We start from the raw sequence: 26,373 nt of genomic DNA, 5'->3' as shown, positions 1-26,373 counted from the left end.
GTTTCCATGACAACAGTGTTTGGAGCCACTGCAAATGCAACCTTTTGAAAATGCTGCAAGTCCATCTCCGCGTGAAGGCGAGGAAATGCAAATGCTACTGCGCACGCGCACCACGGCCATAGTAAATGCACATGTGCAAGTAGATAAACAATAACAACAATGTTTTCCTCCAGAGTGTCATGACTCCCAGTCCATAGTCTCTTGGGACTTGGTCATTTTGGAGTTTATTGTTAATGTTTATACATTATATGTTTTACTACAATATTTTTAGTGTTTCTGCTACTGATTGTGTGAAAAAGTCTTTTAAATTGAAACTTTGTGAAAAGACTGAAACAGATCAGAAGCTGTTCAGTTTAAAACTTCATCTTCACTGCCACTCTGGCGGTGCATTTTAAATATCAAGTTCTTCATTCCTGAGAAAGTTTTTCTTATTAAGTCTTCAGAGCTGTCGGTCAGACTTTCCCAGGAGGCTTTTTTTTTTTAAGTTTTTTATATCACTTCAGGTTTTACCCAGGATGATTGTTCAGTTGTGACCGCAGACAACCAAATAAACGAATAGTCACAATATGTGTAAACTGACCTTTTGACCTTGGAAACCTTTTCCTTACAGACCGGCTGTATTGATTCTGCTCAAACTAGAACCACAGATCCCCAGAATGTGTTTCAGGTGATTAACAAAGAGTGCACAGTCCTGAGCTGAGAGAACAGATTCACTGAGAGGAATTCATATCAACATTATTGTTGTCATTGTGCATTGTCAATATTTTAGCCCAAATAAATGCACAAAATCACTGCTATAGTGAGACAATCAGTTAATGAAGGACTTTGTTTATTTATTCATTTGTTTTGGACGGGACAGTGCATATTAATGAACCAGCCATCTCTTTAACAAGGTTACTGTAAATATGTCGGATTTAGCACAAGGGCCCATTTTCCCCCCATAAAACCACACAAGGTTACAAACATATAAAATTAATATGGTAAATAAAAGACCTTTAGTTGTCATGTGGAAAATTGTGCTGCAGAAACAGATGGACGCCACTTGAAGTTGTTCTCGCAATTCTGAAGCACAGTTGTGATTTAATAGAAGGGTTATATAAGCTCACTGAGGTCCAGAACTGCTGCTGAGTGCCTCTGCCTCTATAATTGGTACATAAAATATCCAGGAAGGTCAAATTAAAGTAAGCAGCACTTAAAGTCTTCACACCGCCCAAACAAAATCAAAGCAGCCTCACAATGAATAGCTTAATTTCTCCTTGCAGTCGCTGCTCTACAATTAACAAAACCCATTGTTCACGCCGGGCACACCGAGCCAAAGTTTACACTGCACTTTAGAGTAATGCAACCTGAAGCTTATTTATGCTCGTAAAGAAAAATCAATTGGTTGCCAGAGTAATTCAAACAATCTATCTTGGATATTGATTGTCGTTTTCATGTTTCTCGTTTAACACTTTGATTTTGTACAAAATGTCAGCAGCAGAGTAGATGAAGTCTGTTTGTTCAAACCGGGAAAAAACAAACTGAATTGTTTCTAGTTTGATATTATTACGCTCATCATCATAATTACCACAGCCAATGGAGGCACTGAGACATTAACATAGAAACGAGCAGTTTACTGAAATAGAGTCGAAGTGGTTTTTGGATAGAGGCTGACAATTATTAATTTTTTTGATGAATACCAAATCGGAAAAGTATCCGATGTCTTCCAATGCGACCGCCATCTGAACGGCCAAGTCTCATGTATGTGTCCTCCACGTCATCGACGTGAGACTGACTCACGAACCTGCGACGGAGGAAGTGGCGCCGCAAAAATGTTAAAAGCCGTGATCTGTTTTTTTCCTCAATCTCCTTCTTCTTTGGGGTCGGATCATATGCCTTCGAGCTGGAGTGTGAACGATCACGCAAAGAAATCAGGTCTCGGCAGGAAATCAGAATCCAGACCTGCAGTGTGAACGTAGCCTAAGTGAAGCGGCGACTCTACTGGCCTAAATGTCACTGCTCATTAAGTTGCTGGTGTCGTATGAATTATCTTTCCCTTCTTCTTGATATAGAATTTACAGTCATTTACATCACGGGTCCTCGTTTGTCTATCTGCTGCTGACGTCGCTGACAGATGACATCATGTAATACTCGCCGGGTTGTATCGGGGAGCTAATACGAGTACTCCATGCAGTATCGGGTCCGATACCCAATGCTGGTATCAAAGCATCCCTATTAATTAGAGCAAAGTTAGAATTTCACTGCTGCTCAGGACACAACAAGCGATCATAGTCCGATATGATCCACTTATTATCTGCCAAAGTTCATCCACCATATGTCATAGGTTTCTTCTTTTTACCAACATTGTGATGGCTTCTGTTATTTCTTCTGCAGTATGGCATCAAGAAGAAGGAGGAGAAGGAAGCCGAAGCAGCAGCTGCGATGGAGCAGGCGTCCGAGGGCAGCCTCACCCGCCCCAAGAAGGCGGTGCCCACCGGCTGTGGGGACGAGGAGGAGGAGGAGAGCATCGTGGATACGGTCATGAAATTCATCCCGGCACCTCTCATGGATATGTTCAATAAAAAGTAACTGTGTTTTTTCTCGGAGGGGGTGGGAGGGGGTAAAATGTGATCGAATTCCGGCATCTATTCATGTAATCAATGCTGTACCACCCGTCCCAATCTGCTGTCACACTGTTCTTCACCTCTTCTCCAACCAAACGTCTAAAGTGTCCCGGAGCCCTGCAACGTGCCATGATTTTGTCCCTGAGTTAAACTATCTGCTCTCACACCGTGATTCATACTTTTTAATATCTCCAACAGAGCATCTTCCTTTGATTATGAATCTATTTTGAAAGAGTATGCAAACACCCACAGAGATGTTTAGTTCGAGGCAAACTGATGCCATGTTTTCAAATTGTCCAGCGCTCAGAACGAGATCAGAGATCGCCCATCATCCACCCTTTTTGTTTGTAAATAGCCTCAGTTATATCTATATATTATTAGAAATATACAAGTGAAATATCACATATGAGATGAAGAGTATAAGCCATATTTTTAACTTTTAAGAAATTATCCAAATCATATCAAAATCTGATTGAATTTTCCTTTTATGTTCTTGATAATCTTTGATACATACGGTGTATATAAATGCATTTTTATCGGTTCTCCGTCGTGAGGTTACACCCCAAGAACTGTCCCTCATGTTCTCTTTGGTTTACTGTGATTGTGGCGTATGAGCAACATCTGTACATCTTTTTTTTTTTTTTTTCTTGAGCATGCAGCAGTAAACCATTGTGAAGTGAAGTGCACATGTCAGAACCATTTAATTTGTTATGATGGAGCAAAATACTACATAGATTTGAGGCAATAACTGGTTTTCCACTTTGATTCAGCTGCAACTTCGTCCACCGTGTACAGTGATCGATAATCGAATTTGTGTCTAAAGTGTTCTTCCATGGGAGAAGCTATAAATTTTCTCCGTACATTGAAGTTTGTCTTCGAACAGTAACGGTACAATTATTTGAACGATCTAAATTCACTTGCTATACATGTTTGTGGTTTCGGTTCAATGAGTGCTTTTACAAATAGGACTTGTCAAAAGTTATATTGAATTGTGTTGTCATCATTCATTCTTATTTATTTATTTTATATAGACAAGAAAAAAAAAAAGACATTTTGCAGATGCAACTGTGTCGAGAACACTCTACGTGAACAGACAGTGACAATAGTGCAATATATTGTTGGAAATGAAGTTGTCCTGTGTGCGTTGGTTTAACTGATGGGAGTGAAGTCCCAAATCAGCAATAACAGACAATCTTCATTGTTGCCTTTTTTTCTAAAGTTACTCCTTAATGTTTTAGTCGATGTTAAAGACAAAAGTGTGTCAACATACTGTAATAACGGCTTGTAGCGACGGGATGATTTGTCCACATTATTCAGTCACACGATCCAGAGCGAGGTGCAACGCCGAACTGAACGACGAGTCGTGCACAGGTTTAATTTCATTTAAAAGTTAAAAGGCCCAACATGAAAGATCTCTGACTATGAAAGAAAACACGCTGAAGGACTATATAATCATGCAAAACTTGACTTTGTGGGAGGAAAAACTCCTGACGCCTCGAAACAGAACAAGATCTTGGAAATTTGATGCACAGAGCTGAACAGTTTCAAGAACAACTTCAAATTGTCTTTGCGATGTACGTTTGCCTTTTTTTGTTTTTTTGTACGTCCCAATGTGACATGAAAGACAATATTTTGAACCACGTTTGTATTTGATAGACAATGCAAATGTCCTTTTAGGTGTGATCATTTGTGGCCATGTTCTGGGCCCACTTCACAAATCACACAAAGCCTCCCTAAAAAAAAAAGAAAAAAAAAAGAAATTTGTCTAACTAAAGTTGGCATCATTAAAAGTCCTTCGGTGTAAAACAACTTCCTGCGATGTTGAGGCTGCAGGTTGAAAACCATCACGGCACAAAACTAAGGATGAAGAAACTTGTTACACATGCCTTATAGTTTTTTAATCCTCCTTCATTCCAGTGTCTTGTTAAACATTCCAGATATTTCCGACATTCCACCAGACTTTGTGCTGGTAACGCGCAGACGTAGATTTACAGTCGTTCCTCGGTAAATGCCTTCTTAGCCTTCAAGTACGTCACAAGGAATTTCTTAAATTTGATGCTGTTTGTGATCTGAAAACTGACGGAACAAGTGAATCTCCACAAAGATTGTTGAGCGTTGTTTGAGGAAAAAATAAGAAGAAAAATCCCACGTAACGTTGAAGGGAAAATCCACAAATGTGCTATTAGCGGTAATCTGTCAGATCTTGTGATATCTTTTCTTAGGACGTTTGTTTGTGATTCACTTGCGCACAGTAACTATTGGTGTTGAGGTTTTAAAAACCAGCTGTTTGTCCGTTTTTAATGACGCTAGCTAACGGCACTGACTCTGAACCTGTGTATTCCTGTGGCGTAGACGAGAGGAAGTCTAGCTCTTCTCGGTGCTTCGTTAGCTCTGTAATCAGAATGACTATATATCAACGGCGGTACACAACGGCACAGGGTGGTGAGGTTACCCGTAGAGCACATTTATTAAACTTCCTGTGATTTTAGTGTCCTTGTTAAACTGCCTTTGCAAACCTCTGTTCCTGCCGTGTGTTAGGAGGTCGCTCGCGCGCGTCCGATAGATGTTTACAGTTTTGGATCATCATGCTTCATGCACTCGACTCCATGGTCACAGCAGTTATTCAGTCTAACCAAAGAATAGTGCTGGTAGTAGTAGAAGTACAAGAGTTTTCATTCATTTTCGGTTACGGCATATGTTTTTTATTTCTTTATTTTAAATTCTCAGGTACTCTAGCGTTAGGTTTCAATTGTAGTTTACGATAATTACCCTTTTTTTGTGTGAATAATTAAAAAAAAAAAAAAAATCACACATTCATTCCCGGTGGCCTCGCAAGCCTACAGCAACTTTGATTTGTGAATGACATAACTCTTGTTTGACCCCAAAAATGTTCTATAAAGCTACGATTACTGCCCCTGTAAAGGACTCCCAGCGACACCTCATCAAACATCATTAGTGTGCGCCCCACTTACGTCTGGAAGCGAGTGTTTTTCCAAACTCGTGTGCAAGGACGTCATGCCGCCCATCACATCTCATCCACTGGCGTCGTCATCAGCTCATTTGTCATTATCTTGTAAATGCCAAGCAGCTTTTAGGCCACTGCCCAAGCAAACTGCCCGAGTCATGCGTGATCGATATTCTGTCGTTCTGTAGACACTGTGTCGGAAAACCCACTATGGTTTTGAAGTCTACTCATTTGTGCCGGTCATACTGCCATTAATAGGATGAAGAAACTGCCTGGAAACATGGCACTTAAAAGACAAAAAAAAACAAAAAAAAACTCTTTTGATGTGACCTGAATGTAACTGTCTGACGTTTCTCTCTCTTTGCATCTGTCCTTCTCTGTTCTGTACGTGTTGAGAAGATGTTTACTCTGGTGCAGTATTTTCTGTTTTTAAGTTTTCCTTGTCTGTAGCCAGTCCTGTTTCTGTCGTCTGGTGGTTGGTACTTTAAGGGAAAAAAATAAAAAAATGTTTTTTTTGTTTTTTTTTGGGGGGGGTGAATTCTTTTGTACTGCGAAAAACTTCTCACCTTTCTCCCTCTGTTCTCTCGTTCTCTCGCCCTCTATCTGTTGACAACAATGTATGCATGCTTATGGTGTGCGATGTAGGCAAGGTTGTTGATATAATCGTTTCGTGTCTTCTCTGTGTCAAAGCCTCACCTGTTAGCCTCACTGCATGCCATTTTAGACAAATATTTCAGTCTGTAACTTTCCTGCAAAAAAAAAAAAATGGAATCACTGCACACTGAGAATAAAGTGATTTCATATAATTTTTCATCGTCTTGTGTTTCTGCATTCGAACAGCTCTGCAGCGAGCATCGGGCTGCTGCAGCCGGTGAAGGCGGAGTGTTTAATCTGGTTTTTGGATTCAGGATCAAACCTGACGTGTTTAAGCTGAGAGGTTTGATATGCAAAAACCTTCAATGTATATCTAATGTGTTTTTGTCATGCGATCCTGTTTTTTCATCGAGACATGATTGTTGTTCCTTTTTTTTTTTTTTTTTTTCCTTCAGAAGGAATTTCAACATCTTTTCAATAAAATCGCAAAGGGCTGTAAACAGATTGCACTGTGTCGTTAAAATGGTGATTGGAGGGAGACCCGATTTACATCAAAGCAATGCAAATATCGTCTCTCTCCCTCTCTCTCTCCCTCTCTCTCTCTCCCTCTCTCTCTCCCTCTCTCTCGCTCTCTCTCTCTCGCTCTCTCTCTGTTACAACTGCCTCTGCAGCAGCAAAGCCTTTTACATCAAATACATGATAATGGGGGAACGCCAAGCAAGAATTAAGCACGGCAACGACTTCTGAGTAGGTTTAATTCCTGCACAGCACGAAGGCCCACATTAAAAGGAAACGTAATCGATTGTGATGCTTTGACATTTTCGGGGGTTAACACTTATCAGGGGTTTGTTTCGAGGGTTCTTCTGAAAAGCTGCGAGCGCTTCCTGCGCAAATAATTTACAGTCCACTCGTACAAAGGCTCGGTTTCTACTTTTCTTTCTGAGCCACCGCTCTATCTTTACACAAATCCCCTCCACACACCCGACTTTAAAAAAATAAAAGAAAGTCACAAATAATTGCATAGATTGTTCTGCTGCGCCGCTGAATTATAAATAACTATTTTGACTTGCCGGGTACATCAGACGGCTCCAGAGAGCACGTGTGGTTTGCGGAGCTCAGTGGGGGACCAAATCTTTCTCTCACTTGCAACAGATGATGACTGATTTATTCTGTGCCAGCTCCTCGCAAACAAATACCCCCAGCACAGGCAGGTTGCTGTTATTATTAGCGCTTATAGGGGATTTAGCAGTAGTATTATGATTCACCACAACATAACATACAGTCGCCAGTCTTTAGCGCGCTTAAAGCCATTGACTCTATACACAAGCCAGTGTGCACAATGAAATGAACCCCAGACAATTGGCTCAGGTGCAGCTCAAAGAAGCAAGAACTACAGGTACTGTCCTTTATTTCATCCACTGTAACAAAAGGACCTCAGTAGTATACCAGCACATGTTAACCCTTTAAAAGACATTCAATACTATTACTATTTTCAACTGATTTTGAATGCTTGCAAAGTCCACACCCCAGTTTGCTCTGCGACAGAATCATGGTGACATTATAACGCTCTGCCTGGAGCCACAAATAACATTAAACAGCCGTTTTCATGCAAGCTCAGTTGTGTAAACTGAACTTCATTTATAAAACGAGTGACCCTTTAAGCAATACTCTCAATTTAGGCTGTTGCTACTTTTGGCCCTCTGTCCTGCAGGCCCCTGAGCGGACTCATATTAACAATATACCATATTTAATTCTGACTTATTAGGTTGAAACATGTCAGCTGGTGAAGTGTGTGTATGTGTGTGACTGCGTCTCTCTGCTTTTGCACTATGATGGACCGTCTGCCAGTGACACTTCAGTCCTAAATCAGGTTGTTTTCACACTGACCAGGCAAACCATGGATCTCAACCTCCCTTTGATCGTGGTTGGTGGAGAGGTTTGTGCGAACATGTTCCATCAGCATGGGGAGCAAGGTTCACCCGACTCACTTACCCGACAGAAGTGAACATCCATCACATTCTCATTGCAATGCACCTGCAACCGAGTGTTGAAAATTCAGTAAAATTACACTGAATTGATGAGAAGAAGTCAAGAGGAAGCGTTTGGTGACCTAATGGCACCAAAAACAACATAGTCGCGTCACTTTTACAGAGAAAAACTCAACAATTCGACATGATCAAGGCAGAGAAGACAGGAAATGAAAAAGTCCCTTTCAACAAGAGGAAGCATTTGTAGAACCAGACTCCGAGGTGGAGAATTTCCGCTGTTCTGGTTGAGGTTAGAGGATGGAAAGAGACGAAAGGAGAGGACAGAAACAGAGAGAAAGCTATTCCATTCACTGCAGATGTAATGGGGGCAGGAGAACCATGGACTTCCACTTCTACTGTCAGAGATCCTGCAGGGAGGAACGGACTGCAGGAGAGAGAGATGTTATGTCTGTGCTGTAAGGTTCCCTCAACATTCATTAGAAAATGAACCAAGAGAACATCAGAACCGGGCTAGAAAGAAATGCAGCCCTCGTGGTTATGTTGGCTGTTAATGTGAAATTTTCCAAATGTCGATAAGTCACAGAATTTGGCAAGTTTAAAAAAGTGTTTTAACTTAACAGTATTCTATACAGTGGTTAAAGAAGGTGAATCGAAGGAAAACACACTATACTGTCTTGTTTTGGGTTTATCTCTTTACAGCAGCTGATATATTTCATTCAGTCACTATCTTCCTCACACAAGCCTTCATAGCCTGTCCATGATCACCTGATCAGTGTCTGCTCTGTGGCTGATGACTCCTTTATATCACCAAAATTATCCTTAAAAAGTAAATATAAGAATCTATCTGGAGCACAAGTTGCTAAATGTGGTACACATCCATCATTTCAGAGCATTTAGATTTACTAATGATACAATAAAACCACTGCTTCTCTTCACAGGTGTTCTTCCTGCAGTCTTCCTGAGAGGTGGTGTGTTCACACACAGCCATTTCTCCAGTGGATTTCAGTAATAGCTCCAGACGCAGTAGTTCTGTTTGTGACAGAACTGCAGTGCCCCTGATGATTTCACTGTGCTGCTGCTGCTTTCCCACCACTTCAGGCTCTTGAGCACACACAAGGGTCTTGGCTCCTCCTTTGCAATAAAAGTCCACAAGTCTCCCCGCAGGAAATAGAGGTATAAATCAATTCCATTAGTATTCATGCTCAGAGGTAGCCTTTTCAACCGAGCTGCCTCTGTGCTCTCTGAGCAGCACTCAGGCTGCAGGAGAGCCGTGACTCTATTGGTGTGTCCTGTCGACGGGCAATAGTCAATGTCAATTAACTGCTCTCCGCTGGGTGCTGGCCCATGGCCCTAAACACCATCCAGAGAATGCAGACCAGAACTGGAATCAGGGTTTTTATTTAAGGGTGGGTATAGCTTTCATGAGGACAATACAAGAACGTTAATACTGCTATCAAAGGAAATGTGTATCACGTGATCTGCAATGATAATCTGATATTTATAGAATTTCTCTGATGAACATGAAGATCTCGCGTCCTACTGCGGGGGATGCTGTTTTGGTTTGTATACAACACTGGTGAGAGAAGAGACAAAACAAGTGGGAAACCAAGTGCAGTGGCACATCTGCAACCAACCTGGAGCTGTGATGTGTCCCGTCCCGGAGGGCTTCGGCTTCATGCCTCAGCTTGTCAGAGGTGTTTTTTACAGCAAACAAAGAGCAGACGTACTCTCACAGTTTCGCATCACAAATAATAATAATAATAATAATGATGGAGGTAGTTAGTCGAAAGAAAGAAAAGGTCTGCACTTAATTTGCATTTGCGGTGACAATTCAATTTTAGCTTTAAAATCAAGGTCTTGTACTGTAAGAACTGAACAACTTCAAACATTTCTATAGACATCTTCATTTTAAGAAGGATTTTCGGTCAATGACACACCACATTCCCACCACTGCTTCCACTGACTCACACCTACACATACATCTGTGCAGAATTTCATCAGCAGCAATTGCAAACCAATTTCAAACTGACACACACACGCTGACAAGTGTAGCGTTCATATTTCCCAGAACACATCGTGTTGTTTGTGAGCCCACATTGTCTTTGTGTGTGTCTGAGTTACGTTAATGTCACACTTCATTGTTGGATTTAAATGATCATTTGAACAACCACCAGATCTCAAGAGTATAAAATAACGTTCAGGCTGCTCATGGAGACACGAACAGCACTCACACACACACACACACACACACACACACACACACACACACACACACACACACACACACACACACACACACACACACACACACACACACACACACACACACACACAAAAAGGCTTTGTAGCTGAAAATCTGAAGTGAAGTGTACACTGTCAGCAGCTGAGCATGACTCGCTGTGCCAATACACCAAATCAATCCAGAAACAGATGACCGGCCTGGAAAAGCATTGTTTATTTTTCACAGGAAACTACATCCGCTGGCCACACAATCTGCTCCTAAAAGTCACGCATACAGATTCTCCTCTAATTTGCATGTTGTGATCAATCTTTGCAGCTAAATGTCGATGACCTCATGTCCCTCCGATGCAGTTTTTTTTCACCATGTGGAGAAAGCCTGATTTCCCCCCATTTAGCGTGATATCAGGGGAGAGTGTGATATGTAGTATCACAGCTTCCTCGAGAGGCTCTGATTGACAAGTCCATTGATATGAGACCGCAGCAGCTGCGATGGCTCAGATGAAGCTATAATAGGTCCGTTTAATGACTAAAGTAGCCCAGAGACCTTCCCCACCCATATCAGCAAAGGACATTGGAGCTGCTTTTCCGTCCACCTCACTGACAAGAGGTCCGACATATTATAAGGTATTTAATTTAAGCACAGGGCTCCGAGGGGACAATCATCACATTTCACTGTGTTAAAAAGAGAGAACTAACGGGCTAAAAGGGATTTTAAAAGTTCAGTTTGAGAGCACGCCTGACCTCAATTAGAGAGTATTTCTGCTCATATTCTGAACTGCGAGATGGTGTGTAATGATGTTAAGTCTCTGCCACCCATCCTCAAAACCTAATCTGGTGTGGAGTTCTGCATTATATATAAAAACTTCCTCCCTCCATAAATAGACGATGTAGACTGGGAGTAAGTTTGAATACTGCATGGCTCCTCCTTAAGGATTTGAAAGAGACAAACAGGATGTTTTGCTCTGCCTATGAATACTACTGCGCTTCAATAACGTTTCCTTCCGGGAAGCTGTCAGTCTCACACTGTTCTGATCTGCTGCTTCTCTTGTCTGCAAAACAAGACACCATCTTACATTTAATCAACCAGCGTTCTCACTGGGAAACCAGCTGTGGTGTACGTTCAACTAATGTCACTCTGAATTGTTAGCGATTCTCCAGCTGGAATATGAGGTAAATGTAGATAAATGTGACTTATGCTACTACAGTTTTTCTTTAACCGGTCATGGTGGAATAAAAAAAAATATATATATAATCAAATATGAGGAAACTGTTCTTCAAATGTATTAAAGTTAACACTGGCCAAGCTGAAAACCTGAGTCAATTCATTTCTGAAAGCAGGTTATGGTGGGGAGATGAAAGATAGGAAAGCTCGGCCCCGTTTACTTTCGTTTTTGTGGTTTGATTTCAGAAATGTTTCTCATTTACGTGGCAATGATTTGAAACTCTCAGCAGCAGGAAGGCTGTAGTTCACATGCCAGGCCATGAGTTGGCGCTGTTGCTCATGTTTGTAATGAAACCACACACGCATACATGCAGAACAATACACTATAAACATTAAAAATGGCGAATACACCGAAATTCATGTGGACAGACGACGTTGGTTTGCTTCTCCCGGTGACTCAACGATAAAACTACCAAGTTCCAGGAGAATATGTACTTGGTCATGATACTCTGGAGGTAAACGTTGTTGTCATGACAAAACAAAGGTTATGCTTTTTCATTCAAAAACGTTGTCATGTGAACGGACCTCAGCTGCCGTCCTGTCAGTATAGTATGTATCGTAGTACTGAGGTGCAAAATGGTCAAATTTCATGCATCAGTTTTCCTCAGAAATATTAAAGACTGACAGTGTGGCGCCAACAATTTGGTTGTGATTTTCAGACCTTGACTGGAAGCTTAGAGGTTTGACTTCCTCCTCATTCCTTTCTTCCCTGTTTTCACAACACAATGTCTTTGTAGATATGACGGCTCAAAACATGGTGGCACAATTGGTCGCGGTACATCTGCACAGTTTTATTACTTGCAAACACGATGCACAAAATATCAGAAGACATTTTGCCTGAGCTCGGTGTGAAACGTTGCCTCTCTGAAAGTGCTTTGTTGGATTAGGCTCTGCTAAGCTGCAAAATTGAACTGCCATTCATCTATGGAAATGTGATTACAAAGGGCAATGCATTGAGCTTGAAATTTGAATTTCGACCTTGAAGGCGCTGTAGCAGGAAAAAAAAATCACCCTTAATATTGCTATCAAAGACTTAGCCGTGTAGTGAAGAAGGGAGCAGGAGAAAAAGACAAAGTGTAAATCCAAGATAAAGATTGAACTGATTCCTGATAGAAACGATGTGATGTCTTATTACTGAGTCTTTGTTAGGAAGCATTTGGGAGTCCTCGGCCTCACTCTTCATGGTGCATCTCTAAATCCACCCACATTTCTCCCACATCCAGGGCGGAGCCGCGGCTGTTTGATCTGTCCACAAGAGCAATTACATATAGCAGGCAGCCTAATTGGCCAAAATTTAATTTAAGGCATTCATTTGTTCCACGGTCGGGAGACGGGCAAAGATTTATGCAGAGGAGCTCTACAGCAAATGGGTTGCTTTGAAATTGAAATACTTGACTTTTCTTTTGTGAAATAGAGCGACTCATGATTTTCAATGTGAAATCATTGGCTTTAAGAGAAAGGTGGTTCATTTGAGGTCCTTGTCGATGCATAATATTTCATGAAATACACACACACACACACACACACACATACATACATATATATATATAGCTTTATGTTTGTTTGTTTTGAATAATTTCATCTGTTTCCCACATGTCTGAATGAATATACAAAAAGGTTTATTTCAAATGTTTGTGCCTAAAATGTAGAAGCTCCTTCATTTCAAGGAGCTTAAAGTGCCTAATAGTTAACATAATAGTTAACCTCAACCTTTGGTAACCTTGAAGTGGAGGGATGCATCGATACCACTTTTTAAAGGATGAGCTACTTACCTATACCGAGTACTGATACAAGTACTTATTAAATGCCATAAAGTCTAATTAATACTACACATACCAATGATAGTTAAAGTCGTCTCAACACCCCTCCGCACAGCGCCCAACTGCTGTACGCATACTGCACGTGTGTGTGTAGCCATTTTGGCAGAACATATTTTACAGTCTGCTTTACTTTTGTCATCCTCGTCGATAATAAAGAATCTCCAAAATGCTGACATCGCTCCAGCTCTCCTGTGTACCTGTGGATGAAACTGCTGATGCATGGCGTCACGGAGTATTCATTGGGTTGTATCAGGGAGCTTTCACAAGTACGAGTACCCCGTGCAGTATCGGACCCAATACCCGATACTGGTATCGGTATTGGTGCATTCTATTCTATTCTATTCTATCCTTTCCTTTCCTTTCCTTTCCAGACAATTAATCTCGGTATCAGATATAGAAGATTACCTGATTTCACTCATGTGCTACTTTTTGAAGTCTGTAGAAAAACACATTTTAAACTAGGACAGTCCTCTCTCAATTAGCAAGCACTCAGTTTTCTAGCTGGAGATTAAAAAAAAAAAAAAATGGGACTGCCGGCTCTTTTTTGGCGCTGGCCTTATCTGTGACACCATATGGATGTTTAGCTCCGGCCTGAATCCACTGACAAAGGTGGAAAGATGGCCGGCCTGATTATAGGGAGGATTTTCTGGGGAACAGAGTGAAATTTTGCACCTACAAATCATCCGGCAAATGACATTGGGATGATACCGGTGATTGTGTGAATCTAAAAAGAGTCGCTGCTCACGGAGCTGCAACAAGCAGAGGCAAGAGTTTAATTTTAAAATGTGCTTAAATCCTATCGGAACCCAGTAAAGCCCAGCAAGCTGTATGTGCACAATCAACTGCGCACACAAGCAAAGGTGCAGATAAAGCTCGAGCAGCACGGGGCCACTGGAATCCAGTTAAAACACATGCAATTTTCTCTGCAGATCATGCAACAATTTTGACTCTCACACGGTTTAAATTGGATCTAAAAATAGTTGCAAAGCGATTGAGAAGAACAAATTTTCTCCGCCACATGTGAGCAAAGCGCCTTGGAGGTAGAGGATGGCGAGAGCGGACATGCTCTACTAGCCAAACTGTCAACAAAGCTGTCTTTCAAAAAAAAAAAAAAAAAAAAAAGCTGGTGTGAGGGGGGTTATAATTGGAAAGAGGAACAAGAGGCATATGGTACTTTATTAAAATACCCATAAGACGTTAAAGTGCACGATTGTGTCACACCCAGACATCAGGGAATGTTAATGCAGTTTGATCTCTTCCCTTAATATTCTCATAGGAAGGTGTGAAATTACAAAGTCTGTTAAAAACTACTTTTACATCCCCTGCAAATATTTTCATGGCACTTTGCCTCCCTGTGCGTGAGTTTTCCCCGTTCACATAACACAGCTTGTTTTAATGATATAGTATTTCGTATTTTTCGTCTCGTAGACCCCCCGCTGGTTGTGACCTCAGCATGATGAGACGTAAACCCTCGGCTGTGTTTGAACACTATCACAAGTAAAGGAGATAATTTTCTCTTGTTCAGTGTGGGTGTTTGAATATAGCTGCTATTGTGTGTCACATTCATAGTATTTGTTGAGGAGCTTTGTTGGAAAAACAAGCTCCAGTCAGCTTCAAACACAACATCAGGATATTTTTATTTTTTTAAACAAAAGGCCTGTTTGTAAAAATAAAGCAGCAGGAGGGCAGTGATGTGGAGAGAAAATCCAAAATTAACAATCCATCAATGTGTCAATGCGTGGTTCCACGGATTGGAGAGAAGACTCAGAGACGACCCACCGTTGCTGATCGACATTTAATTGATGCATCTGTCCAGAAATAAAGTAAAATAAATCTCGTGCAACACACAGCAGACACACAGCAGGTTGAAAGTCCCCTACTCTCAGCCTTTATTGTTATAGCACTTTTGTAAACATAGTTACAAAGAGCTTTTACATTAAAACCACAATCAAATTTAACCCTACTTTTCAGATCTGATCAGGATTTGGTGGAATTTTATTCAGATATAAAACGATATAAACTGATTACATGATTTGACCTGGTTACATAAGCAAGAGCAATTTTCTTTATTTTCTTTGTGAGCTGGTTCAATCTCTTGTGGCTGCGAGTAACTTTTCTCTCTATTGTCTGTCCAGTCGTGTTCAGTATGTTTATTCTTGTTTGTATGTGTATGTGTGATATGGAAATTTAGCTGTCACACAAAGTCATCATTTTATGCCCCCCCCCCCCACCCCCCCAACTGTCTGTGTAATACAGACGTCAACAAAATTGAGGAATGTCGAGTTGTTTCATCACCTGTGCAGAAGGTTGTCTCCCTTTCCTTAGCCAATCCAAACAAAGCCAAAAACTTCTCAAACAGAAAAACAGAACATTTTCATTATTTATACAATCTTTCGCAGACAAGACATGAAAAGAGGAAAAAAGCCCAACATGGTTCAGGGTGAACATGTATAGTGCAAACACATAGATCAAGGCTGCTGAGGTGAAAAGATAGAATGAATAAGTGTAACAGCCAAAGTAGCTCACTACTAATTGGTGCAAATGCAAGGTCAGGAAGCGATGTGGATTCCATAATTGGCACCGTTTCCTCAAAGTGAAAGCCTGAGATTGAATCTGCTTCAGAGCTTTTCTGTGCGGACTCTGTATGTTCTTCCACCATCCAAAGGCAATGCAGACTGCCGAGGTTCAGTCGCACCTCTAAATCAGGTGTAAGTGTGAATTTGTGTGTCCGTGATTGCACGTCCCTCTGTGTTAGCGCTGAGAAGTCCGGACCCCACTGTCTGGCTCGTACCCTGCCTCTAAACACAAAGTCCGCAGGGAGTCAGCAAACCTCCTCACAATGAAGCAGATATATCGAGGGCGGATAAGAGAGTCGAAGGTCTGCGCACCTTCTAAATACATGTGAGCGACCTCACCTCTAAAGAGGCTGCTGATCCCCTCCTGTGTCTATCTAAAGTTGCCATGATTCCCTTCTTACTGTTTTATTTTTTCATACTTCTAGTCGACGCTTACTCTAAGCCCCGCCCCCTTTAGTTAATTAGACTGTTGCCAGATGCGACAGACGAAGTCGTCAAGTCGCTTTGGAACAAATGTAGACATCCTTGTTTATAGTTGCCGTGTTGAGTTTGTGTGGTCTGACACACAACCTTCATCCACGGTGAGATATTTGTCCATGTTTTGTTCGGGTTGTTTTTCCTTTCGGGATACCTCGTTACATGCGCCTCAGGCACATCGGAAATGTCTTGAATAGCTCAGAAAACAACCAAGGTGACGCCAGCTCTGCTGGTACTCTTGGAATGTTGGAGTCTGCGTTCAGCAGTCTGTAGCTGAATGCCATTTGCTCACATCGCCATCGTACCTCTGTGTCGTGACATCCCACGTCTCTCGTGTTTGAACTTCAGCGTGTGCTGAGGATTACCCCCTTGGTTCTTGTTTCTGGATATGTTGGCATCGATTTGAAATTCGTACTAAATTCGTTGAACTTTAGGAACTTAAATTTCTTGAGTCTGCTTTCGGGGTTTCTGCCCATGGACGGTGACGGCTGTTTGTTGCTTTGTGTAAACACATGCAGCACTACACGGTTTGATCTGTTGTGTTATTCCACAAGTTCCGGTGATTAAAAGGAAACACAGGTTCGCAACGTCCTGCCTAGAAAACCTGGAACAGTTTAAAGCAGAGTTGTTCTCAGTGCGAAGCTTCGCCTGTTGCGTTACCCTTTAATTGCGGGTACTTCTTGGTTTTTTTTTCTTTCCTACTTTCTCCTGCTGCCAGAGGAAGATAGTAATGTGACCCCAGGAAAACAAACTGTGTGGATAAACAAAGACTCTGTGTCAGTGCACACTCCACAATCCCACTGCACAATAGGAAACACTGACTTTTATAATAGCCACAGATACTAGACCTTATTTCCCAGGTGTCACTGTGAGAAAATACCTTTTCCACCCCGGCACAGGAGCAGCAGTACACAAAAGATGCCCTGCGAATGTTTGTCTCTTTAGTGCAGCTGGTTTTAATTGGGTCTCTTTGAAAGTTCAGATTAACCTCGGGGGGGCCTGTCGCCTCTCGTTGTGGCCTGACACCCAGTTTCAAGCTGCCGCTTTCGAACGGTTGATTAAATCACTTTGTGTTTCCTGGGACTGCCATTCATCTCCTCGAGACTTGCTTTTTGGTTGATTTTCGTTTCACAAACGAGAAGCGTTGTCGTGGGGGATCCGCCCCAGACGGTTTGTGCGGAGTTACAACTTCTTGAACACCAAATTCCAACTGTTTGCAGTCGATGATCTTATTATTCAGTATTTTGGTTTAATATCAGTGCAGCAAACCTGAAGGCACAAGCTGCACGTTTGAATATATATAGATATATTTTCTTTAATTAAAGATGAAATTGGCCAGGTGTGGCAGATTGTAAAGTACTCTGTGCTCTTACGAAGGAAGTCCTCTTAGATTTTTTAATTAGCTTGCTCATTTGAATTTTATATGCAACTTGCTCAACCTCAGTTTCTTTCCATGACCTATTCTTAGATCTTATGAATATTCATCCATAATTATCTTGATTATGATGAAGCGTTAAATAATCATCTATAATTAAATGCTGCAGGAGTCATTAAATCCATCCTCCCTCATATTCTACTTGTTGTTGTACAGTCTCGTGTCCAGCTTCACAATTGAAAGAGAACAGAAACTAGATTATTCAGTAAATACTATAAAACTATATTCAAAGTGACGCTTATGCAGTTAACTTGAGGGATGCATGATGCTGTGAGGAATTCCCTTTGAGATGCTGGACTAAATAAAGGCAAAGGATTATTTAGGTTATCATTTTAGTCCATATATCTCCATGTGAAGCGTGAAGGCCACCAGAAACAAGTGCAAACCGTCAGCCCTTCATACCCATGCTACAAAGGGAACTGATCCACTCTTTTCTTCAGTGTTTTGTCGTATTGAAGACTAGTTTTTAGAATTGAGTAACAGCTGATTCTGACACAATACTTACATTTTCTCGTTAAATCAAAATGAAGACGTTTGAAGTGGTGTTATGATACAGAAAGTGACATGAACTTCTTCTTGTTTACAGCAAATGATGCTCAGTTCACTGCAGCTGATCGGCTCAATTTGCCGATCGACAATTGGAAGGAATGCTAAAAGCAGGACTCCAGTCTGATACTGCTTATCTGACCAAGATGTCTCTTACACTCTTAACAAAAACAGCTTATTCGTGTTACACCAAACAAACCCAAAACATGGCTGAATAACTGAAAACAGCCTGTTACAATGCTTTACCTTGTAGCAGGTGTGATGTGGACACGTTCACCTTTTTGCACTAAGTTTATGGAAAAGCTAGTAATGCAGTAAAAGTCCATCTTCCTGCTCAGTAACGATCAATTACATTCATTCTCGTCTTTATTTTACCGTCAACGGGTTCCTACTACCTACTTTTATTTGCAGGACTAAACAGAAATGTTTGAAAATGTACAACAAACCAGTAAACAAACACTTCACTTTGTCGGATGTACACGTCTGCTTCTTGTTGTGCAGCTAATGCAAAGGCCAAGTGCTGGATAAAGTGCACATGTGCAGCTCTCCACTGCTCTGAACGGCCTCTTCAGCTTCCATTACAAACAAAGAGCATCCTTGTCACATTCACAAGATCTTCTCATAAATGTTTCATGGATTTTTATATGAATTTACAAAAGCCATGACCAAAACTGTTGGTGCTTTTTAGCTGTTGCTTCCAAACATTGCGTTGGCATTACATTTGTTTAATTATCAAGGTTGTGCACCCAAAGATAGCCCTGCATCCCACAGTGTGACTCCTGCTACCGCCTGTGGTTATTTACTAACAAGAGAAATGAAGCGGGAAATGAAACTGCTATCAGGACGACAAATTAAACTTTGCAGATTCTCGTCTCGGTAAAAAGTCAATTCTCTATTCAGACGTGGCATGTGTGTACTTCAGTGGCCTTTCACAGGTATCTGTATTTGTGTATTAATTTTACTGGTTACATTTTACTCATATTCCCCACATTCGAACACAATTATCTGTAATTTCTGCTTCCCACACTCTCTTTTCGACCGTGTTAGTACTTTACATTGCTATAGTAACGCTGGATGTTATTAATTTAACCTCCAGTGCCACTGTAATGAACCTGGGAGTTATTTTGAACCAGGACTCATCCTTCATCTCCCACATTAACAAGTCTGCAGGGATTGGAGTCTACTGGACCATTTTCTAGTGACGCTGCTATAGGTTTATACTGCTGGGAACTCTGTACTGGACTGAGCTTCTTTCATGTCTCACTCTACATACAGTGAAATCATGTCCTGATCAAGTCTGCTGATTCTGTCTTTTTCTCTTTCCATCTTCGAACTCATTCAATTTAACTCTACTTGAAAAATGTGCCACCAAATACAACACAGTCACTTCAAGGCACTTTTACTGACTAGTCTTCATGAGCAAACATATGAGACAGTGGAAAGGAAAGTTACAAGTTACATTAACCGGCTGAATATCAAGAATTCCGGCTACCTGTAATTCATCGTCCACATTTCAGGACTTGTGCTTTCTTAATTTTACTAAAATCCCTCCTCTTTGCCAGCTCTGTCTCAGTCCCCACGTTTTCATTTTTCCTTGTACATAAATGATGAAAGTACAAAGTAATGGCTCTCTTCTTGGTTAGTTTTAATTTATTTATCTCCTGATGGCACTGGTGGTGTAGCTGCATGGATGCATCAGTGGATGAGCTTATTCTTGCTGATTGACGTACGTTGCACCAGAGCAATGGACGTAAAACACTTCATGTTCATACCCAAGTTCATAAGATCCATCTTGCACAGAGTAGTGGCCAACAGGTACATCACTTTGCTAATTGACAGTCAACGTGTTTTTTTCTTTTTAAACTTTAACCATTTAACCATTGTTTTTGTAAACCTTGGGGGGAAAGGCTAAACAAGTTTCTGATTTATGGTAATATTCATAGAACAATGTTTTTTTTTTTTTTTAAATAGCAATTATCAAAAACGTGTTTATTGTGCTTTATAAATCTTGTTCTTGATGCGAATGATTTCCAGTTTTCTTCTTTCTCTGCACAGTCTGCTGTGTCTGCCTCTGACCTGTGTTGCTGCTGGTGGCTCGGAGCAAAAAGCGCTGTGCCGTGGTCTCTGCAGGGCCCGCTGGAGCGCACTGATCCTGAAACATTGATGTGGGAGACACACAGGCACTTGTCCCCTCGCTGGCACTGCATGGCTTTTCTGTCACCTCCAGCAAACACTGGTACAGTGGAGTCTGTCAGGGGGAAACGGCTGAATAAGTCATAGCGCCGCACTTACTATCTATCCTGTTATTATGCAACGGTTCGGCGGAAACTGAGGAGTAAAATTAGCGCAGCGGCTCATTTAGAACGACACTCGTCTGCTGCGGTTTTGCTTGGATTCCTCTCACATAAACACAGCATATGGGAGACTATAACATGCTTCGCCGTAGTTAGCCATAAACACACTGATAAGAAGATTTATAGCAGAAGATCCCCTGTGAGAGCACTGAACCACTCAGAGTCCAGCTGTGACAAAACTGTGACGGCATACTGAGAATATCTCATTAATTTTCTATCATGGACCCGTAAGATGCCTCCTCCCTGATGATGTGTGACAGCTGCCAAGCTTTTTTTTTTTTCTTTTCTTCTTTAATCTTGTCACACACAGATTGAAGACTTACCACGGTGCAAATGGGAGAAAGCTCAGACATTGATCCAATTGGAGGCTGGTCTTGAAGGGCACTGGGAAACACTATTTTGACCTCCCTCAGTTCTCGTGTTTTATAAATGTATATGGAGATTGTTTTGGTATGTTTAGTATCTGAGGTTGGATCGTAACTACTTAACATGCGAGTGTACTAGAGATGGTGAGAGAGGCTGAAGTAATGATTAGTGTCCAAAAACAAACTTATTAGGGGAAATTGTTGTGAATACAAAAAAACAATTTGAAAATTGTGTATAATATTGTATAATAGCTTTGTAAAAAAAAATATATATTGCACAAAAGCATACAATGGTAACAAAAACTACACAATTTAGCTACTGATAGAAATTCCCAAAGAATTAGCAGGCGTTAATTGAAATATTATACACTGAAGGAGAGTATGGAGTATAGTTTGAATTTCTAACTCTTTTTAAAAGCCATCAAATTGGAAGCACAGAAGGAGAAGGACGAAAAGGGGAAGGAGGAGGAGGAGGAGGAGGAGGAGGAGGAGGAGGAGGAGGAGGAGGATGGTAACAGAGTAACTTGATTGGCTGGATGTTGGGTCGATTGAAACAGGGATCGATTGCTTCTCCCTGGCTCTTTAGCTGATGAATTTCTTTGCAGCAGAATTTTTTGGACACGTAGAAATGTTTTCACACTGAATTGTTTTGTTGAAAATACTGCTTGAAATCGATGTAAAAAAACGTTTTAAAAAGTGAGAGTTAAAAATTCAAATTCAAACTCTGATGGCACAGATATACTTCCATAGGCTTCGCCTCTGCAGATCCGGCCACCTAGAAGAGGAGTTCATTCAGGATCAGTTCGCCGAGCACACGGCTGATCACAAGCTGCGAGACAAACTGCCCATGGCACCGGACGACCTGACTCTGTCTCAGGCAGTGGGTATGGCTTCCCAGTGCTTTCTCGAGTCAGCTGCTTAATTAGCATCGCTGCTAGCGGTCTTATTAATGTGAACAAAAATGAATGAAATGTCGACCTCTTGTGTGTCAAGAAATCCAAAATCCTTCAGGCTTTACTATTAATTTTGAGTCTCAGTGACTATATTACTGAGTTTTAGACGGTACCTCAGTGCGGAGCCTGTCAGGTGGTAGAATAAGCCACAGGGCTATGCAGGTAAACCGGCAGTCTACCTGCTTTATCCAGTCTGGTTGGCCGTTCGGTCATAAATGTTGTTTTGTGCAACTATGAGTTCTTGGCTATCACCGTTTTTCAGACGTTTTTAAAAAGCGGGGTGGTAAATGTTGCACACCAATATGACCTGTGTGTGTGTGTGAGTGTGTGTGTGTGTGTGTGTGTGTGTGTGTGTGTGTGTGTGTGTGTGTGTGTGTGTGTGTGTGTGTGTGTGTGTGTGTGTGTGTGTGTGTGTGTGTGTGTGTGTGTGTGTGTGTGTGTGTGTGTGTGTGTGTGTGTGTGTGTGTGTGTGTGTGTGTGTGTGTGTGTGTGTGTGTGTGTGTGTGTGTGTGTGTGTGTGTGTGTGTGTGTCACAACAGCGTCGTAAAAAGGTCCGGTTCTGTGGAAGTTTGTTATTAAAGCCATTCAGTTGAGCACAAGGTTACCATCCGCCTGTTATTGAAACATAATGATGACACTCTGGAGGCCGCCATTGTTGTTATTGTTCATCTACTCATGCACATATCGAAGAACTATTTATTAGGACCGTGGTGCGCAGTTTTTACATGGAGTGAAAAGAGTTTTCAAAAAGCTCCACCTTGGAAGCCTTTTTTTCAAAACCGCAAAGAAAGTTTTCACTTTACTCAACGTTGTTGTGTAAATGGGGCCTTAGTTTACCGTATCCTATTGGCCTCCAGTCGCCTGATCTTAATGTGGGATGATATCATGTCTATATGAACCAAAATGCTCCTATTGGAAAAGGGAAAACAAGCCAGTGGTGTCCAGGTATTTCTAATAAAGTAACTTCTGAGGATGACTAAAATATGCTTAAATATATAATCGATACCACTTCCTGTTTTTCTTTTCCTTTAGCAAAACGCACTGTAATGTACTGTAACTGTAAACCTATGACATGTTTTGTGCTTAGTTCCTGGCTCCCACAGCAGCACTCCTTGTGGTTTTACCACAAACAGAAAGTAAACATCAAATAAAGCAAAACGGTTATTTTTCACAAGTAAAAATTGGTTTGTTTTCAAACCACAGTCTGACATTCCCCAAACCCTCTGAAGCAGTCCAGAAAGAGGATGCGTTGTTAATTTAAAACCCTTTAAAATTAATAATCTGAAACGTTTAAGAGATTATTGGATTGATTAGTGGCTTTTGAAAGCTTCTAAACAGCATGTAGGATATTTCTTTAAAAGGACAGCGATGCCATAATGGAATTAGTGGGTGTTTTCACTATTAACAGCATTAGGATAATCTCCCTTTATACTCTCACTACAGAAAATAGTAGGACATGTAAATGTAAAAAGAAAAGCTTCTGTGTGTGTGTGTGTGTGTGTGTGTGTGTGTGTGTGTGTGTGTGTGTGTGTGTGTGTGTGTGTGTGTGTGTGTGTGTGTGTGTGTGTGTGTGTGTGTGTGTGTGTGTGTGTGTGTGTGTGTGTGTGTGTGTGTGTGTGTGTGTGTGTGTGTGTGTGTGTGTGATCTGATAGATTTGGAAAGTCAGTTTTAGGATCTCTGAAAGACTAAAACCAATTTGATGATGAGTAAAGGCAGAAATCAAGAACATGTTTTTAATTAATCTAAGAAAACGTTTTTAATTATATTTCCGTCTTGCATAAAATAATCCGACAAATCGAGGGGAGTTTCCCCGTGTGACAGATCAGTGTTGGTTTATGAGGGTCTTCACATCAGCAGGCTCTTTTTGTTTGTTTTTTCCCCTCCTGATCTGCCATCTGAAGGGAACACTAATGCCAAGCCATCTTTCTGTAGGCCTCTGTGTTCTCACATCAAAACCCTGAGCAGACCTGGCATCAAAGACTCAACTGAGCAGCTGAAAGAGAGCTGCTTAATATCCAGTCCTATGAAGATTAATGCACAGAATTAGCACGGGCAGGAGGAAGGACGACTCTCACACTGCCATCAGACATGTTGGCCTAAATATAATTGAGCTCTCGCTAGAAATGTGTAAATAGATTATGAGGTCGACCACTGGAGTGGTTGAAAGGCCACATGTGTTTCTGTCTATGAAGAAGAAGAAGAAGAAGAAGAAAGAAAAAAATCTATTCACTTTGCAGTTGAATCAAACATGTGGAGTACCCTGTGACCATGCATCATCCAGCATGTCGATATGCGGTGGGTGTGGGAAAGATCTGAAAACCCAAACTGATGGATTGGTGCAGGGTGGCGCGTTACGCCCTCGCTGACCAACACCCACTGCGCCTCTGTCATTGATCGGGAGCCTTTCTGTCGTCCTTCATGTGTTTCCAGAGGACCTGCGGGACTCTGTCGTCCATGCTGCTGTGTTTCTGTAATTCATACTCCATATGTGGACAATGTGCGTGAGGCTATGCGTTGAAGCAAACCGCCTCCGCGTCGACACTGCGTGCACCTCCAACAGCCTCGAAGGCGCCAGTATGCCGAGAGAAGTACGCAGCGTGTATCGACGCACTGCCCTATACCGATACACCCCTGATGTAAGGACTCATTTTACTGGTCCAAGCCAGTTCAGATCAATTTGGCCTGTGTTTGGCCCCTGAACTACAATGAACTTATCACCCCTGCGCAACATAAATACAGACAATTCATGAATTATTTCTGGGAAAAAACCCCACTATCACAACAATAAAGGCTTGAAATTCTCAGAGGCTTTTTCTTTTAATCAAGATTCTCTCATTTGATCAGTATTGCTGCCATGCAACAGCAGCGGGCCAATTAAAAAAAAAAAATATATATATATATATATATACACGATTTTAAAGAATTAGTAATGAGACAGATACAAGAAGAGCAGCTCCACCCTGTGAACCTCCTTCTGCTTCTCCCAGAACATCCCAGAATGGCGCCAAAAGAAAAGAAGAAGAAGAAGGGCTGTGTTCAGCGACATTTTGGGTGGCAGTGACGACATCGAATTTTTAAATATTAATTTGAATCATAACAGGATAATGAAGAGGAGGAAAATTAATGATAAGGACCACCTTTAGCTCAGAGTATCAATTTGTTCCCATGCATAATTTAATCGATTCCCCACGGAGCCAGCTCACTCCAAACACCGGCAGGGAGATATGATTGAGAGGAAAATGGGAAATTAATGTAGCAGGGCTCCTAAAATACATGTTGTGTCATTGTGTGAAGGGTCCCCGAGGCGGCGGCGTAACATTTTGTCTTTGTCTTCTGCTTTGAAAGCCGGTCCTCCGGAGACCAGGCGGCAGGAGGAGGGATGAAGTCATCGTTTCACGCAGCGTGGCCCCAAAAGACGACGGTGGAATTGGTGAAAATTCCAGCTTGTTGTTTGTTTTTCCATCCCTTTTGGGCACCATTATAACACCACGCACGATTTGCAGATGAACTTGTAATGATTCTGAAGTGCTAGATATTTAACTTCAATGAGGTGTGCAGCAGCAGAGACTCAACTCAAGCGTTAGCGATGCCACGAACCAGCACACGGCGATACCATAAACCTCGTAATGGTGACGCATCTTCTGTAGCTTTGGTCTTAAAGTTTGTCTGTTTAGTCAAAACTTGCATTTCTCACATTTTCATGGCCCTGAGCTGTTTTTTTTCCTGACGTCAAAATACTTTCCCATTCTGCTGCAAAGCATTTGCTAGATGATATGACAGTAGGTGGTAGGATTTATCGTATGCTTAAAGGAGAGACTGTTCCAGTTGGGGATGTGGAAACCTTTGGTGAGTTCGTAGATGCAAAAGGCATCACTACACTAAAATCGTTCTCTCATTAGAGTTTCAGCTTTTATAGCCTACCATATGTTGTTAATTAGCAGCAGAAAGTAATGCCTCAATGTGCGGAAGTTACACTTATTTATAATAGTGACCCTGCAATGTCTGCTTTAAGTTTCATGTTGTCACGTGGTCGTGGTGTGAGCTTTTTACCCCCATCCGTCTGCAGCGAGTAGATATATCTTTCTCCTTTATGTCCTAACCCAGAGGTCTGCAACCATTATGACCGAAAGTGCCCATTTTTACAATTTCCCAAATAAAAATTTGTCTGGAGCTGCAAAACATGTACATTCTCTTTCTTAAAAGCTCTTATACAAACAAATGTATGTTTGATCAG

At 41.4% G+C, this 26,373-nt stretch overlaps 1 protein-coding gene across 2 annotated transcripts in view; it reads left to right on the top strand.

Annotated features, from left to right (window-relative positions):
• Window positions 1–4,338, top strand: part of cplx1 (complexin 1) — a 52,781-nt gene extending 48,443 nt beyond the window's left edge. For both annotated transcript variants that reach the window (XM_080465465.1, XM_080465464.1), the window contains exon 4: window positions 2,374–4,338. In XM_080465465.1, the coding sequence (XP_080321591.1) occupies window positions 2,374–2,568 (195 nt within the window). In that variant the 3' untranslated portion in view covers window positions 2,569–4,338. The remainder of the gene's footprint in view (window positions 1–2,373) is intronic.
• The last annotated feature ends 22,035 nt before the right edge of the window (window positions 4,339–26,373 follow it).

The sequence above is a fragment of the Lipophrys pholis genome (genome assembly GCF_963383615.2).
Source record: "Lipophrys pholis genome assembly, chromosome: 6".
NCBI lineage: Eukaryota > Metazoa > Chordata > Actinopteri > Blenniiformes > Blenniidae > Lipophrys > Lipophrys pholis.
The sequence above is the reverse complement of the archived record's forward strand: the minus strand, read 5'-3'. Positions and strand labels throughout refer to the sequence as shown.